Raw genomic sequence first — 13,490 nt, forward strand, 5'->3', positions numbered from 1 at the left:
CCATGTTACAAAAGCTGCATCACACTTATTCTGACTGGATGTTAAACATTTCTAGACAACATGGTTTGGCTACGTTAAAACAAATTGTTGAACCATTTTGATCTTCGATCTACATTAGCAGAGTCCATGATGTCTTTACGCAACCCAGATAAAGATTCTGACAGATTTGCTGAGCTATATCGGTACAAAATTGCATTGGACCGCCGTAAAATGAAGAGCGTCGGCGATGTACTTCATGCAGCCGTTAAACGCATGACATAATTTAAATAGCAACGAAAAACATGCCCTCATTGGCACATGCCCATATCCAACGATTTTGAGGACCTTTTTGCTACCAGGGGGCCCCTTGTTAACCTTATGCCCCCCCCCCTTGCCAATGCTCTGGCTGCGTAGCTGTGCTTACCATTGCGGTTCACAACTAATAGATTACAAACTGTCCGGCTAAGCTGAGCTCCAGTATCCAGACGGTCCAGATTCGGAATCCGGAACGGTTTGACCTCTAGGCTGACCTGGCTCGAAGGCCGTTAGAAGCCACCATTGGATGTCACAGAAATCGGCAACAGCAAAGGCGTGAGAACGGTGAGCCTGGCTGCGTGAGCCTGACTCACTAAATTGGCATCATTACTGCCAGATCTCACGTAATGCGGACGATGCACTAGCAGTCTAGGTGGTTTTCCGAATACACGTAGAGGCCACTTTTTGAAAAGATGGTGTCTGTCGACAACGTCAGCGCAACGCCAGAACAGAAAAGCGATTCACTTCAAAACTTATACGCAAAGGCCGAGGTGGTTGAAACCAACAGGCGAGCGGTGACGACATTCGGAAGATTACGCAGCTCGCGGGTCCTCGCTTGCCGAGAAGAGGGTTCCAGTGACGTCACCGAGCGAGTGGGCGCTAAAATCGCCGGATGGTCGTACCACGATTTCTCTACCTCGACTTCGTCCACGAGGTGTCGATTCTTCTGGGGAGGTTTCGCCGTGGCGTCGCGGGAGAGGGCGATATACACACATCGGTCGTCTGCCAGGTAAGAACCTGTCGTTGGTTGTGCCGGCGTGCTCAGTTTGAGGTTCACTCATGTTTTTTTTTTCATTTAGGGGGAAGGTTTGTTTGCATCAAGAGTTGTAAACGTGGGAACTTCAACGAAGGCCAATATCCTTCCTACGGTTCCCGGTGCCAACGGAAGGATGAATCACGACTTTTAAAATGCTTAGCTCTTTTATGGGGAACGTTTCATCACTGTCAGTGTTTTGCGGACTGGGTTGCAGGATAACGAAGTAGCACAAAGATTGTCGTGGCCCCTTGCCAGGAGCTGGTGGTGTAGTTTGGTAGTACCACACGGTGAGGTTGGGGGAATTGAAGGTGGGGTGGGGTGGGGCTGAACCATGAAACAATTATGCGGTCTACCCTTATAGCTCCCCAACATATAAGTTTCTCCCTGGATTTGGTTCGCTTAGCTCTCAAAGTTTCGGAGGTAGGAGCTCAAGTGGGAGGGAGGGGGGGGGGGGGGGGAGAGGGAGGTGGAGTGAAACTCCCTCAGCTGAATAGGGACCCACACCAACTGTTAGGGGCTCCATCTCTCACTCATCCAGAAGGCTGCTGAACCTATTAATTGTATGAAAGGAGTAGGTGAAGCCCACAGATAAACCTAGTTATGGATAGTTTTGCCTTGCACTCATAAGCATGTAAGGTGTGCACAATTTGGTGTTACATGTACCAGTATTGTATTTCTTAAACTAGTCAGTTAGTTTTCCTGATTTTTTTATCATTGACATTTCTTCACACACAGTTCAGTGCTTGCAAAACAGGCTAGAGGCATGTGCTCCAGTTGCAGGCATGCAGCTGAACTGTGTCATCAGGGGCCCAAAGTTCAGATGTTCACTAAAATCCTGTGAATCTTGAAATCAGTCAGCAAAAAGCATGAGCCATTTGGCACAGGAGAGGAGATGGAAAGGGTGGCCACCCTTGGCCCCACCCTTGGATATGTACCTACCCAGGTGACCAATGAGAAGACATCTTAAAGCAAAAGAAGTTTGCAATTTTGACTTCTCTACTTGCACCTGTCCAATGGTGATGGATGCCACTGATTTACCCAGTCTAAATTTTGCACTGAGATTTAGCTATCTGTCAGGGCCCATGTGTGATGTTAAACATGCAGGACTAATTGGTGGAGGTGGTGGAGAAAGAGGGGGGGCTTTGACTATTGTTTCAGATGCACATACCACTGTTTATCATGTAGTTGCATGGCACCATATTCAAATAAAATTTGAGTGGAAATGCTGATGCCCTTATGTACCATTTTGGTTATCTTCTCTTGTTTGGTTTGGCCGTACTCTGCATTAGCGGTTTGGCAGGTCTCTTTCATTTGTGCAATATGTGACAAAAAGCAGTGACAGGATTAATTGAACAGGCAAATAGAAAGCAGTAATTTCTGTTATTGATCACTGTCAGCCATGTTGAAAATGGATGCTTAGATGCTGTTTTACATCTTTGGGTTTGACTTAAGTTAATTCATGATGGTAGTAACAAAAGACACTATCCATGTTGATAACAGGGTTAAGAAACCCCTGAATCAAGGTCAGTTGATGGCACCAAGAATACCACTTAAGCCTGCTCTTTTTGATCGCCCGCTCTCCAATCCAGAAGTCAATGACTATGAATATGATTGAAAGCTAAGTTCAAAGCCTGCAAAATGATTTTTTGAATGTTTGAATACATGTTATGTTCAAAGTGTGGTCTAAGAGGATTGTTCTAGTAGTGTGGGTCACAGTTGACCAGGTGCTCATTTGCAGCCAGAATGGACGCAACTGCTGAGGACAGCTCGGAGGGCGCACGGCCAAGCGACCAGCCCGGTGGCCGACCAGCTGGCATAGAAGGCGTCCGTGAGCACATTGTCCAGAACAAGGTGTCGTTCGCCCTGTTCTGCACCCGCCTTGCGCAGGTGCTCTTCGCCATCGGCTACCTGCTGCCCATCTTCGGGTCAGTGTACGATTGGTGATCATCAGGGATATGTTCATGAAGCTGTGAGATGTTGATCCTCTAGGTTCCACATGCTTTTGGGCGTTGTCTGTCTCTGTACCGTAGGGGTATAGCTGGGATGGTCATCAGCCCCATCTCAAGCGAGTACATCACCCTCAATATCGTTTTATTAGCACCTGTTGTGGAAGCAATATGCAGTACCAGTCAAATTATGCGTGAAGCCGAAGGTGTCCGTTTGATGACGGTTGATGGCATCACGTGTCGGCTGTCGCTGCTGTTCGCTGTGTGATAGTCTGTGCTCTCGTCTGGCCCACACCAGGTCAGCGGCAAACGCCTACAGCAAGGCGCTGGTGGCCACCGTGGCTACGTCAGCTCTGCGGCTGCACCAGCGCGTGCCTCAGCTGCAAATGAGCCGCCAGTTCCTCGCCACGCTGATGGCCGAGGACGCCTGCCACTATCTGCTCTTCGCGCTGGTGTTCCTGTATGGCGCGCCCATGACCATGGTGCTGGTGCCGCCCACACTGTTCGCGGTGCTGCACTCGGCCAGCTACGGCTTGCGTCTCCTGGATGTGAGTGGTGACGCCAGTGTCTGTCCACGGCCCGGAAAAGAACGCGGCTAGTGGCTCTTAACATTGCCAGTGGACGACGGTGCGCGGCCCCATGGCTTCCGGCACTGGGCCGACTCCGGGCTGACGAGCTGACAAGGGGTGTGCACTAGTGCTGCCACGTTTTTTGGATTTCGAGAGCCCGCGCCCGCCCCACACCAAAATGCTGAAACCCGCCCTGCCTGCAAGACAATTTGGGGGGAAAACCCCTTAGCCCCTCCCCCCCCCCATTACAGACCCGCAGGCATTGTTTTTATTCCTGGTCAATGTTTCCAATATTGCTCCACTGAAGGTCCCAGAACTAAGAGCTGTAACAATTTACAGGATCACTGATTGTTTTAACTCAGTTTTTGATGACCCGCGCTGAAACGTTTTATTTGTCATTCCTGCACATATCCTTATACATAATCTGAGCATGATATTTGACTTAAAGGAAATAATAAAAAATATATATAATTATTTATTGCCTTAAAAGTGGTTTTCAGGGCAACAGTTGTTGAAGATATCACACTTCATTTCTTCAAGGCCTAAAAGTTCGACTGATTGCAAGGTTTAGAGTCTCAGAAGGGCCAACATACATTTTTGGCCAAGTGCACCAAATTCTCTAAGTTCTCACCAGCACCTTTGTCGCTCTTCAGAGGTCACTTCAAAACGATGTAAATACCCAGGCCTTGAGTCAGGGAGTATGATAAATGTCACACTTGGAAACATTTTTAACTTTTATTTACCTTGGTTCTTGTGATCTATTTCATGTCCTGCATAATATGCATAGCTGTCTTTTGTAAAGAGAAAATGTGACATCCATAGCTCAAAGTTGGTTGGTATTTGAAAGCAAATGAGCGTCATTTTCACAAAGAAGGAATGCTATATATACTTAAAAACGGACAGCCTTACAGATTCATACGCATCATGGACAACATCTAACCCATTTGTGAACTACAAACACGCACATCAATAGCAACCTTCGCGTTGCATACACAGCAGTGCCTGAACTATGACTGACTACGCTTGCTTGCGCAACGCTTTACACCTCATGACAAGTAAAACGCGATGTGGTGAAACGCAAACGAAAATTATGTAGGCAAACGGTTCATTTCGTGAAAGGCAAGCGCGCCAAAATGATCCACTATTAGCACTTTGTGAGCAGCTGATCATATCTAGTCAGTAAAGTCACTACCAAAATTCACACAAAGTCAGTAAAGTCACTACCGACTGCCTTTAGTTTGGTAAACAATGAAATGAAATGATGGTTGAACAACTAACCATATGTCAAGCAATTTGTAATGCATATGGATAACACAGTGCTAATAGCCTTATTCCTGGTGGAAAAGTCCGGAGAATGGAGTGACATGAGTTGACATTTCGAAAACATGCCGTTATCCAAATAAGTGTCAGTAGTAAATTAAGGATTGCGCGCAATCCTGTTCGATTTTTCAGGGTTTTTTCAACAGCGAGCCACAGCTTTTACAAGTCACCAACATTTAGGGGATTAAACAAGACGCCATTGCCAGCCATTACTGCGATACGGTGCATATCTAAGAATTAAAATGCACGAAAAACACGTCCACATGTAAACTAATTCAAGTGAACCAAGCATCACGCATCACGCTTCTTTCAAGCGTCCAATGGATTTCAGTTAAACAGGCATCCCGCATTACGCATCAGGCATCAATCATGCATGTAAAGAATTATAAGGTTGCGAGCAGCACGTCGCCGGCTTTTTATAAGAATGCATTCAATTATTTTCCTGCTTTGATGGTACTGTGCGCTGTAGATGATTGAGCTCTAAAAGGAGACAGGGTCCCTCCCTGTTCCATACCACCTTTTGGCAACCATTCTTTGGAAAACACGCATGGGCTGAAAACCAGGTAGGTAGGTAGGGTGATGCGTATTAACCTAAAATCGTTTAAATGTTTGGGTGGTGCCTGACACGTAACGCGCGACGCCTGCTGACTTGAAGTCATTTGCAGTGTACGAGAGATGCGTGATGCGTGATGCCTGTTTACTTGAATTGCTTCGATACATAAGACAGTGGTGATAACCGTATTCCTCGGAGAAAAAAAAAACAGGAAAATGGAGAGGTAGATGCGTTGATATTTCGGCAACATGTCTTTATCGAAACAACAGCAGAAGCCAAAAAATAACAGAAATATATTAGTAGAAAATAATTGAATGTATTCTTATAAAATACTACTTCTACTATTGTTTCGATAAAGGCATGTTGCCGAAAAATCAACCCATTTATATCTCCATTCTCCTGATGTTTTTCTCTGAGGAATGAATCAATTACTACTGGCTTGTGTATGTGAATACTGTTCCCCGCGAATGCACTAAACAACTTACGAAATTAACTGCATGTGTGGCTGATGTGTAATGCGTGATTCCTGTTTACTTAAATCCGTCGGCGTGCACACGTATTTTTATTCTGGTTGCGTATGTACTGCATCGCAGTAAGGGCTGGTAATTGCTCTTTGGTTAACCCCTTACTGTTGGTGACCGGCAAAAACTGTAGCTTGCTGTGAAAAAGCGTTAAGAAGCGAGTGCTATCATCGTCAGACAATTTTGAATTTACTGCTGGTAGTCGATTTGATAAAGGCATGTAGCCGATATATCAATCCATCTATTCCTCCATTCTTCTAGTTAATCTATGAGCAATAAGATTATTAGTGCTGTTTTATTCGTACGGCCTCAGGTACATCAGATAGTACTGGTGACACGTACACATTAGGTAGTCATTGGGATATGCTACAAGAACAGTCGATGTCTCCGGCACTACGCATAGTCGCGACCACCACTATGACCATGAGAGATCGTGAAAACATCGGGACATTTTCGTGATGTGTCTCAGTGACTACTCGTACGTTTGCTTCACCAGTACCCATTGTTTACGTATTCATGGTGGGCTTTCCTCGACTTAAAAACTTGAAAGGCAGCAGAGAAGGACGTTATGGAGAGCTTGCCTATTGGCAAATATCCGACGCGTGAGGGCGTGGTCGCCGTGTGGCTGCTCTGGCGCGTTCCATGTCACGCCTGTCGGGTTGTGCCGGCAGCTGAGACGCGTCAGGGCGTGGCCGCCGTGTGGCTGCTCTGGCGCGCTCCATGTCACGCCTGTCGGGTTGTGCCGGCGGCTGAGACGCCTCAGGGCGTGGCTGCCGTGTGGCTGCTCTGATGCGTCCAGTGTCACGTCTGTCGGGTGTGCCGGCGGCTGAGACGTATAAGGCTTCTGCGCGCTCTGTGCACGCTGGGGTTGTGCCGGCCAGAACAACTCGCTCGGGGCGCGCTACCTGATCTCGCTGGTGGAGCTGCAGTCGCAGAACATCCTGCGCGCCGTGGCACTCTCCGAGATCGTCCTCATGCCGTACACCGTCTTCATGCTGTTCACGTGAGCACCGGAGCTTGGCCGGGATGATTGCCGCCGTCGCCTGGTGCGCCTGTCTTCATTCTAATCTGGATCCAAGAGAAATCCATATATGTGACGATCTGAGTCATACCAAAACTATGCGGCAACTTTGAACTTCGGTTGCCCGGCCGGGCTGACTGTGACGCTGTCGACGGGCTTTTGTTCTTGGTCTTTTGATCCATCTTTGGATGGATCGCATTTGCATTGTATTTTAGAAGCAAATAGCCCACTTTCGTAATGTATCACTGTTTTCTGCTTTATTGTGCTGGCTCTGGGTGATCAGACAGGCTTTCTCGCAGCAGTTCATGAACTTTCCGCTATGTCCATACGCGCCCCGCTTGACTGCGATGCGCCGTTTGTTGAACGATCTGATGCGTAAATTGACGTGAAGGTGGGTGTTTGGTGTGTTTTGCGGTGTAGGTGTGGATGGGTGCGGGGATGTGTTTGGAGGATCGGTGCATAAGCAGATTATAGTTGAAGCTTGTATGATATGCATGGTGCTATGATGATATTTGGGGCCAGGTAACCCGCAGCAGAAATTTAAGTGGACGTCAAGTTTTGCCCCATTTTCCGCCATTTAGTAATGCACACACGAAGTGCTTCAATGATCATTGTATGTATCAATTGAAATGGCTGTTTTCAGATTGCGGTCTACGGCAGATACCTGTTCGTATTTTCACGCATGCCGACCGTGCGTTGCAGGGGCCGCGGCAGTTTGCTGGTGCCCTTCTTGTACTACCGGTTCCTGTCGCTGCGCTACTCGTCCCACCGCAATCCGTACTCGCGCAACATGTTCCACGAGCTGCGCCGGCTGGCCGAGGCACAGGCCGCTAGTCCCGGCTGTCCGGCCTTCCTGGCCACACTCATACGGCGCGGCGTGGGGCTCGTGGTCTCGCTCAGCCCGCCCGCCGTGGCAGCCCATTGAGATACAGCCTGCGCGCGCTGCCGCCGTGTGGCGTTGGTCGGAGGCTGCGGTGGCGACGTAGGCCGCCTAGGCCGCCGGTGATGCCAGTGGGAACCAACGGTTCCGAACACACCTGCGGCTGCAGAAAGGCACAGGGCAAGCTGCAAGTGTATGCGACGAGTCATGATCGAACATCGAGGGCGGGTCGACGTGGTGTGTCGCCGGTCGTGGACGGTCACCTCCAGTCCCTGTCGCCCAACAGGCCATCTTAGCACGCACCCCGCGTGGTCAGCACTACATCCCAGGCATACCTGCACTGGCCGGCGTGGTGGGTCTGACAGCGCAGTCTCCGCTAATACAATGTGTATTTGGTAATCACGTCCGTTGCAGGGGCCCGGAATTATCCCATACACGTTTGTTTTGGCCCGTGGACACTATACTTCCGGCATGGAGATTTTTCCAGACCTGTTCATGCATTTGCACCGGGGATTTCAATCGTCCTAAGAGAGTCTAAGCGTCCGTTCTGCTGTCGTCCGTCTCGCGAGATTGTGCTGCAGCATGGAGCGCTGCTGTCATGTATTCCAGGTGAGCGATTTGATGTCCCAACCCCCGACCGCGATTTGGTCCGTCCGGAATGCATTATGCTTCCGCTGAATGAACAGACAGCAGCCAATAATGATGACTTCGGGCCAGGTGAGATCGGGTTGATGTACTCAATCATGTAATGGTATAACAAAGCTGGCGGCTTTTGTAGAACGAACATTCAATGTGTGGAGCTTGGCCAATGTTGTGATGTCTAGCGATTGAATAAATAGCAAATCCATATTGTTGGCCTTGATAAGATGTCTTGGAGCGGACGGTTTCCGGGGGTGGTGTGCCATAGTCGGCTTCACATCCATCTGGTGACGGGGTTGCATTCAATCCGGTCACTGCTAAAACAACCAATTGACTGCTAGTGGCTACGACATGGTCCTCTAGTGATGCCAGTGTAGTGATCGAACTCAATAATTACAGCATTCCTCAAGGTGGCACCGTCCAAAACTGCGAAGTCCACATCATCAGCTAATAAAACCTCGGAGCTGGACATGTTACGCATGGGGGTTAAGCGAATTTTGAATGCGTGCACTGATGCTCACAAATTGCGATAACAATTTTGACGAACACTTAGGTGTAGTTGGGAAAAAAACAATTCTGACTTTTGGGGGGAACGCATCCAACGACTACTTTCAGTTCGGTAATGTTTACCATTGTTCGAAATTTTAGCGCCATTGGTTACGGAGACATCGGTCTGACCAGCTTGGGTAGCCAAAAAGTCCGTTTTTTCGGAATGGTCTGATATAATTGTTATATAGCTCATTCAACGCACGCTTATGATCTGCTAGTTAGCAAATACTTAGACAAAAATTTAAATATAAAAAGTTCATCGGTTGTCGACCAAAAGGAAAAAAGGCCAAGTAACGAACTCCAAGACCAGTTGTGGCACGATTTTTGTTTTTTGCCCTGCACCTCTCACTGTTGATACTGAATATGCAATCAGAGTTTAAAGCTATACCTTGGTTTGCTTTTTCGAAAACGTTTAAAACAACAGTTTTTAAAAATCGCTAAGTTTGGAAAATGTTGGCATGCTACCGCTTTGGAAAGATGCGTACTTGAACTCTCTACAAAAACGATTGCAAGATGATTCACCTCCGGAGCATAGTTTTATCATAAAGCATGTTTCGAATGCACGCTGTTTTGCGACAATGCACTTCTTTGTTGGACAACTTTAGATCATTGTTCGATGTGTTGAAATATTGTAACTTCAATGCAAAATTACCCGGCTCAATGGGATGTTTTTTCGCAAATAGCATTTGGATTAAAAGCCATGGAAAAACAAGCCGGCGGGCACACTGTGCTTGCCCAATAATGTTACGCTGAACTCGAGAAAATCCTATTCAGTAAGGACCACACAAACAGCAATCTTCACAGCGCTGCATGTAAATATCTGAGGGAGATCAAAAGATGCTTTTACACTGGCAGAAAGCCGAGAAGATGAACGTTTTTAATGAAAAACTTGAATCTAAAATTTTAACGCTGGAAATTTTAAGAATTCCGAAAAAGAAAACAAAAACAAAAATCTAAATTTTGTAAAAACATTTAGTCCATCTAGATAGCACAAAATGCTTGAAATAAATTATCTACGTCTTTTTGAAATTTCATAACTGCATTCATTTTTTCTTTTTTTAAAAATTGACCAAATGTTGGCTAATTGACTATCTTGACTACTCAAACGTGTGTACCCCTTAAGGTGCACCTGGTTCTCAGCTGGAACATATTTGTTACAAAACGAGACTTGATTTGTTATTGATTACGCCACGAATCGTTGAACAGAGACAATTTTTCCCGTAGCGCTGCGTGCGACACTTAGAGAGTAGCCGTTTTTCACCTCAGTGTGACCATGTTTTTTTCTGATTGTTAGAGAGATGGTCCTTGCCAAGGGTTATGGATATTTTCATCATTATCATGCCATTACATTTAAAAAGTGGTTTGAAAAAGGATCCGTATTAGCCCAAAATTTACCCAACCTTTAAATGCTAAAAATGCATTTGCAAAAATGCAAAATGCAAAAAACACGTCAATTGTGTAAAGCAAACAACGTACTAACCGAACAAAGGTTGAAATGTAACTGGCCTGATGCTTAAACAAAATTTTCATTTCAAATAGTTTTACCATCTTTGACCAACTGACCACTTTGATAAAAATAGTTTCTACTTATCCAAAAGTTGCACCCGTTCCTTATCTACGCTAGGTTTTCCACAGAAGCAGGTTGCGATACATTTTGCGGAAAATATATTTCTTCAAGTCGAGGCTGTATTTCCCACGGCGTTACGGTGAAACGTGGATTTTAAAGTGTCACTTTAACAGACTTTTTTGCTATGTATCGAAATCAGTGCCTTTATCTTTGCAAGCAGTTTGGCAATTATCAAGTGGTAAACGTGTGCCAAGTGTTCGGATTCTGGAGTAAGAACTAGTGTCACGAAAGTTCATCAAACTATACACTTTTCCTATCGGGGAAAGCATAGGAAAAAAGGACCTATAATTGTTTTCCGGAATTCGGACTACTTTTGATGCCTGTTACCAGGCATGTTAGCTACCCTGAACAAACCATGCGTTAAGTTCTGCGATGAATATTCAAACCTTTAGCGCCAATAATGTTAAAGCCCCAATTGGCACGTGGTATAAGGATCAGTTTAAGGGTACTAGGAACTAACTGATTGCTTCTTGGGGAGCAAAGATAGTCATTTCCTGGTAAAGCAACCTTACTGCGACCATTTGAAAGCAAGTCTGGCATTGCACACCAGGTTCATCCTTTGCCAGGGATCACGACCTGATAATCATTGGCTCATTGTGAGACTTTACGGGGGTGTATCACATTTCTTCTGGGGGGTGCGAACTGAAAAAGTTATCTTAAAGATCATTCGGTGCAGTTCACAGCCCTGCCCTTTCTAAGACCTAAGCCCTTTTAGTTTCTAAGCTACACGCCCACGAAAATGGTGAAGCTTTCGGGGAGAGTAGTTCAAGGTCATGTCATTCATGACGCCATTCAAATCCTGCGTTTTATAAGCCATGCGACGATCAAGGCCAAGAAAAATAAAATGCTCGAGTCGTTCATATCTGGCGGTCGTGAACACGATTTCCATATACAGTGGCCGTCATGATAACGACAAGGAGATAAATTTCATAAATGTCGTAAATGTGACATCAGACAAAAATTGTAATGGTAGGGTCAATTCTCGGTCATTTATCTTACTTCTTTCAAAAATGAAAAGACCGCTTCGGCCAATTTACTGAAACGTTATGACTCAAAAAGTATAATACCCAACCTAGAATATTTTCGTTATCTCTTGTGCAGCCGCAAGGTGAACACCTAATTAACATATCCTTATCGTACCAAATTTACCGCTTTGACCAATGACCAATGGCCAATTTACTTAAACGGTATATCTCAAAAAGTATGATGCCCAACTTAGGATGATTGCCGTCATTTCATGTCCCTTTGCAAGGTGAACATTTCACTGATATATCTTTACCGTACCAAATTTGCCGCATTTGTTCAAAGACCAAGAAACCAGCGAGAGGTGATGAACTCGCTAAATTTGCGGATAAAGCACAACTATGCCCAAGTTTGACTAGCCAGGATTTGTATTTTTATTTATGATACATTCATCCTTCGTCCACAAAGCCATGCCTACACGATGCCCTTGGGCCCTTGGGGTCCAAGTTTGTCTATGGCAGCCCTAGCAAAATGGCTCTGCAGGGATAAATGTTGTGTGTTGGGTTATTTTGATGATATATTTACCGCATTTTATCATGAAAGAGATAAGATCACTGCAGGTATTTCACCTGTCCAGAAATTGCATGTGTTCTACGACTTAATGTCGATTATATTGTTCGATACCTGAACAGTGTTTGAACCGATATGCTGCAAACAGTGACGGACTCCGCAGAACGGGTCTAGCCATTATATATGCACTGTCGTTTCATCATACACAAAATGGCGTGCGTCGAAAGGACGGTGGACGTGGCACGTTTCTGACTGTGCGCGCTTTCTCGTAACTGCGCTGGATGTCCCATTAGGCCAGTGAATATAACGGTTGGCCTAAATACGCTTGCATTGGTGACGAAATCGGTGTAACTAGAACCGGTGAAGTCTGGACCACAAATTTTCATGTATCGAATTTATCGGGTCCGGTCGTACTAGCCCAAAAGGTACCGCCAATCCGCCTTTCTTCAGATTTGCAAATCCTACCCGATCCAGTCTGGCTCAGCATAGAAATGGTTGGTGTCAAGTTGCGATGATTCGGGGCTCACATTTTTGATGTTAACAACACAAAAAATTTCGAGGATATCAAGCCCTAAACAGATGCATTTAAATGCAGTTTATCTGACTTGTCGGATGTTATTTTGCATCGACATGAAACAAAAAGTACCGACGTGGTAGGTAGGTAGGTGGTTTCAAGTACCATTGAAAGGGTCCCGAAACCTTCATTTTAAGGGTCAACCCCTTCCGCAAAATAGGCACCACAAACCATCATTGTGGAGTAAAGTAAACATTGCTTAATTATGCACCCAATTCCAGCGGACAATACAATGGGTCTCAGAACATCTCCCTTTGTTGGTCCTGTGCCAGATGCCCAGGCCAGGGGGCTTACTGCATCAGGGATGAGACCCTGGCATGATGTATCCCTTTGAGGCCACCCCCCCCCCCCCCCCTCCCGGATCGACCAGGGTACCGCGGTTCCCGTACGGCCAGAATAGCAGTAGCTAGGTACCCCGAGATGAGACTAAAGGACCCTTCAGCTCCTGACCAGGAAAATACACATGCGATTAGATTGTGGCAAAGTTCGTACTATTGGCGTGATAGTTACCTCGCTCGCGGCAGCCTTCTCGTGAGTCCACCAAAGAGAGATCTTGTCAAACCACAGTTTCTACTTTCTAGTCACTTACACGCACCAACACTCACACCACAACGTCCACCCACCACAACCAACAGCAGTCTTGCTTCTTCGATCCCCACAGAGGGTATGAACATACATGGTGACGATCGCGCGCCTTACAACTGCAC

At 46.2% G+C, this 13,490-nt stretch overlaps 1 protein-coding gene across 1 annotated transcript; it reads left to right on the plus strand.

The window, feature by feature from the left end:
• The first annotated feature begins 951 nt into the window (after window positions 1-951).
• LOC119112938 (transmembrane protein 33) lies at window positions 952-8,710 on the plus strand. The gene is made up of 5 exons (XM_037237243.1): window positions 952-1,024; window positions 2,790-2,976; window positions 3,296-3,557; window positions 6,842-6,963; window positions 7,684-8,710. Exons 2-5 carry the CDS (start codon window positions 2,795-2,797, stop codon window positions 7,904-7,906), a joined length of 789 nt encoding a protein of 262 aa, XP_037093138.1. The 5' UTR covers window positions 952-1,024; window positions 2,790-2,794; the 3' UTR covers window positions 7,907-8,710.
• Window positions 8,711-13,490: the final 4,780 nt, after the last annotated feature.

This window comes from Pollicipes pollicipes, unplaced genomic scaffold, assembly GCF_011947565.3.
Source record: "Pollicipes pollicipes isolate AB1234 unplaced genomic scaffold, Ppol_2.1 Scaffold_2555;HRSCAF=2994_pilon_pilon_pilon, whole genome shotgun sequence".
In the NCBI taxonomy this organism is placed as follows: Eukaryota; Metazoa; Arthropoda; class Thecostraca; order Pollicipedomorpha; family Pollicipedidae; genus Pollicipes; species Pollicipes pollicipes.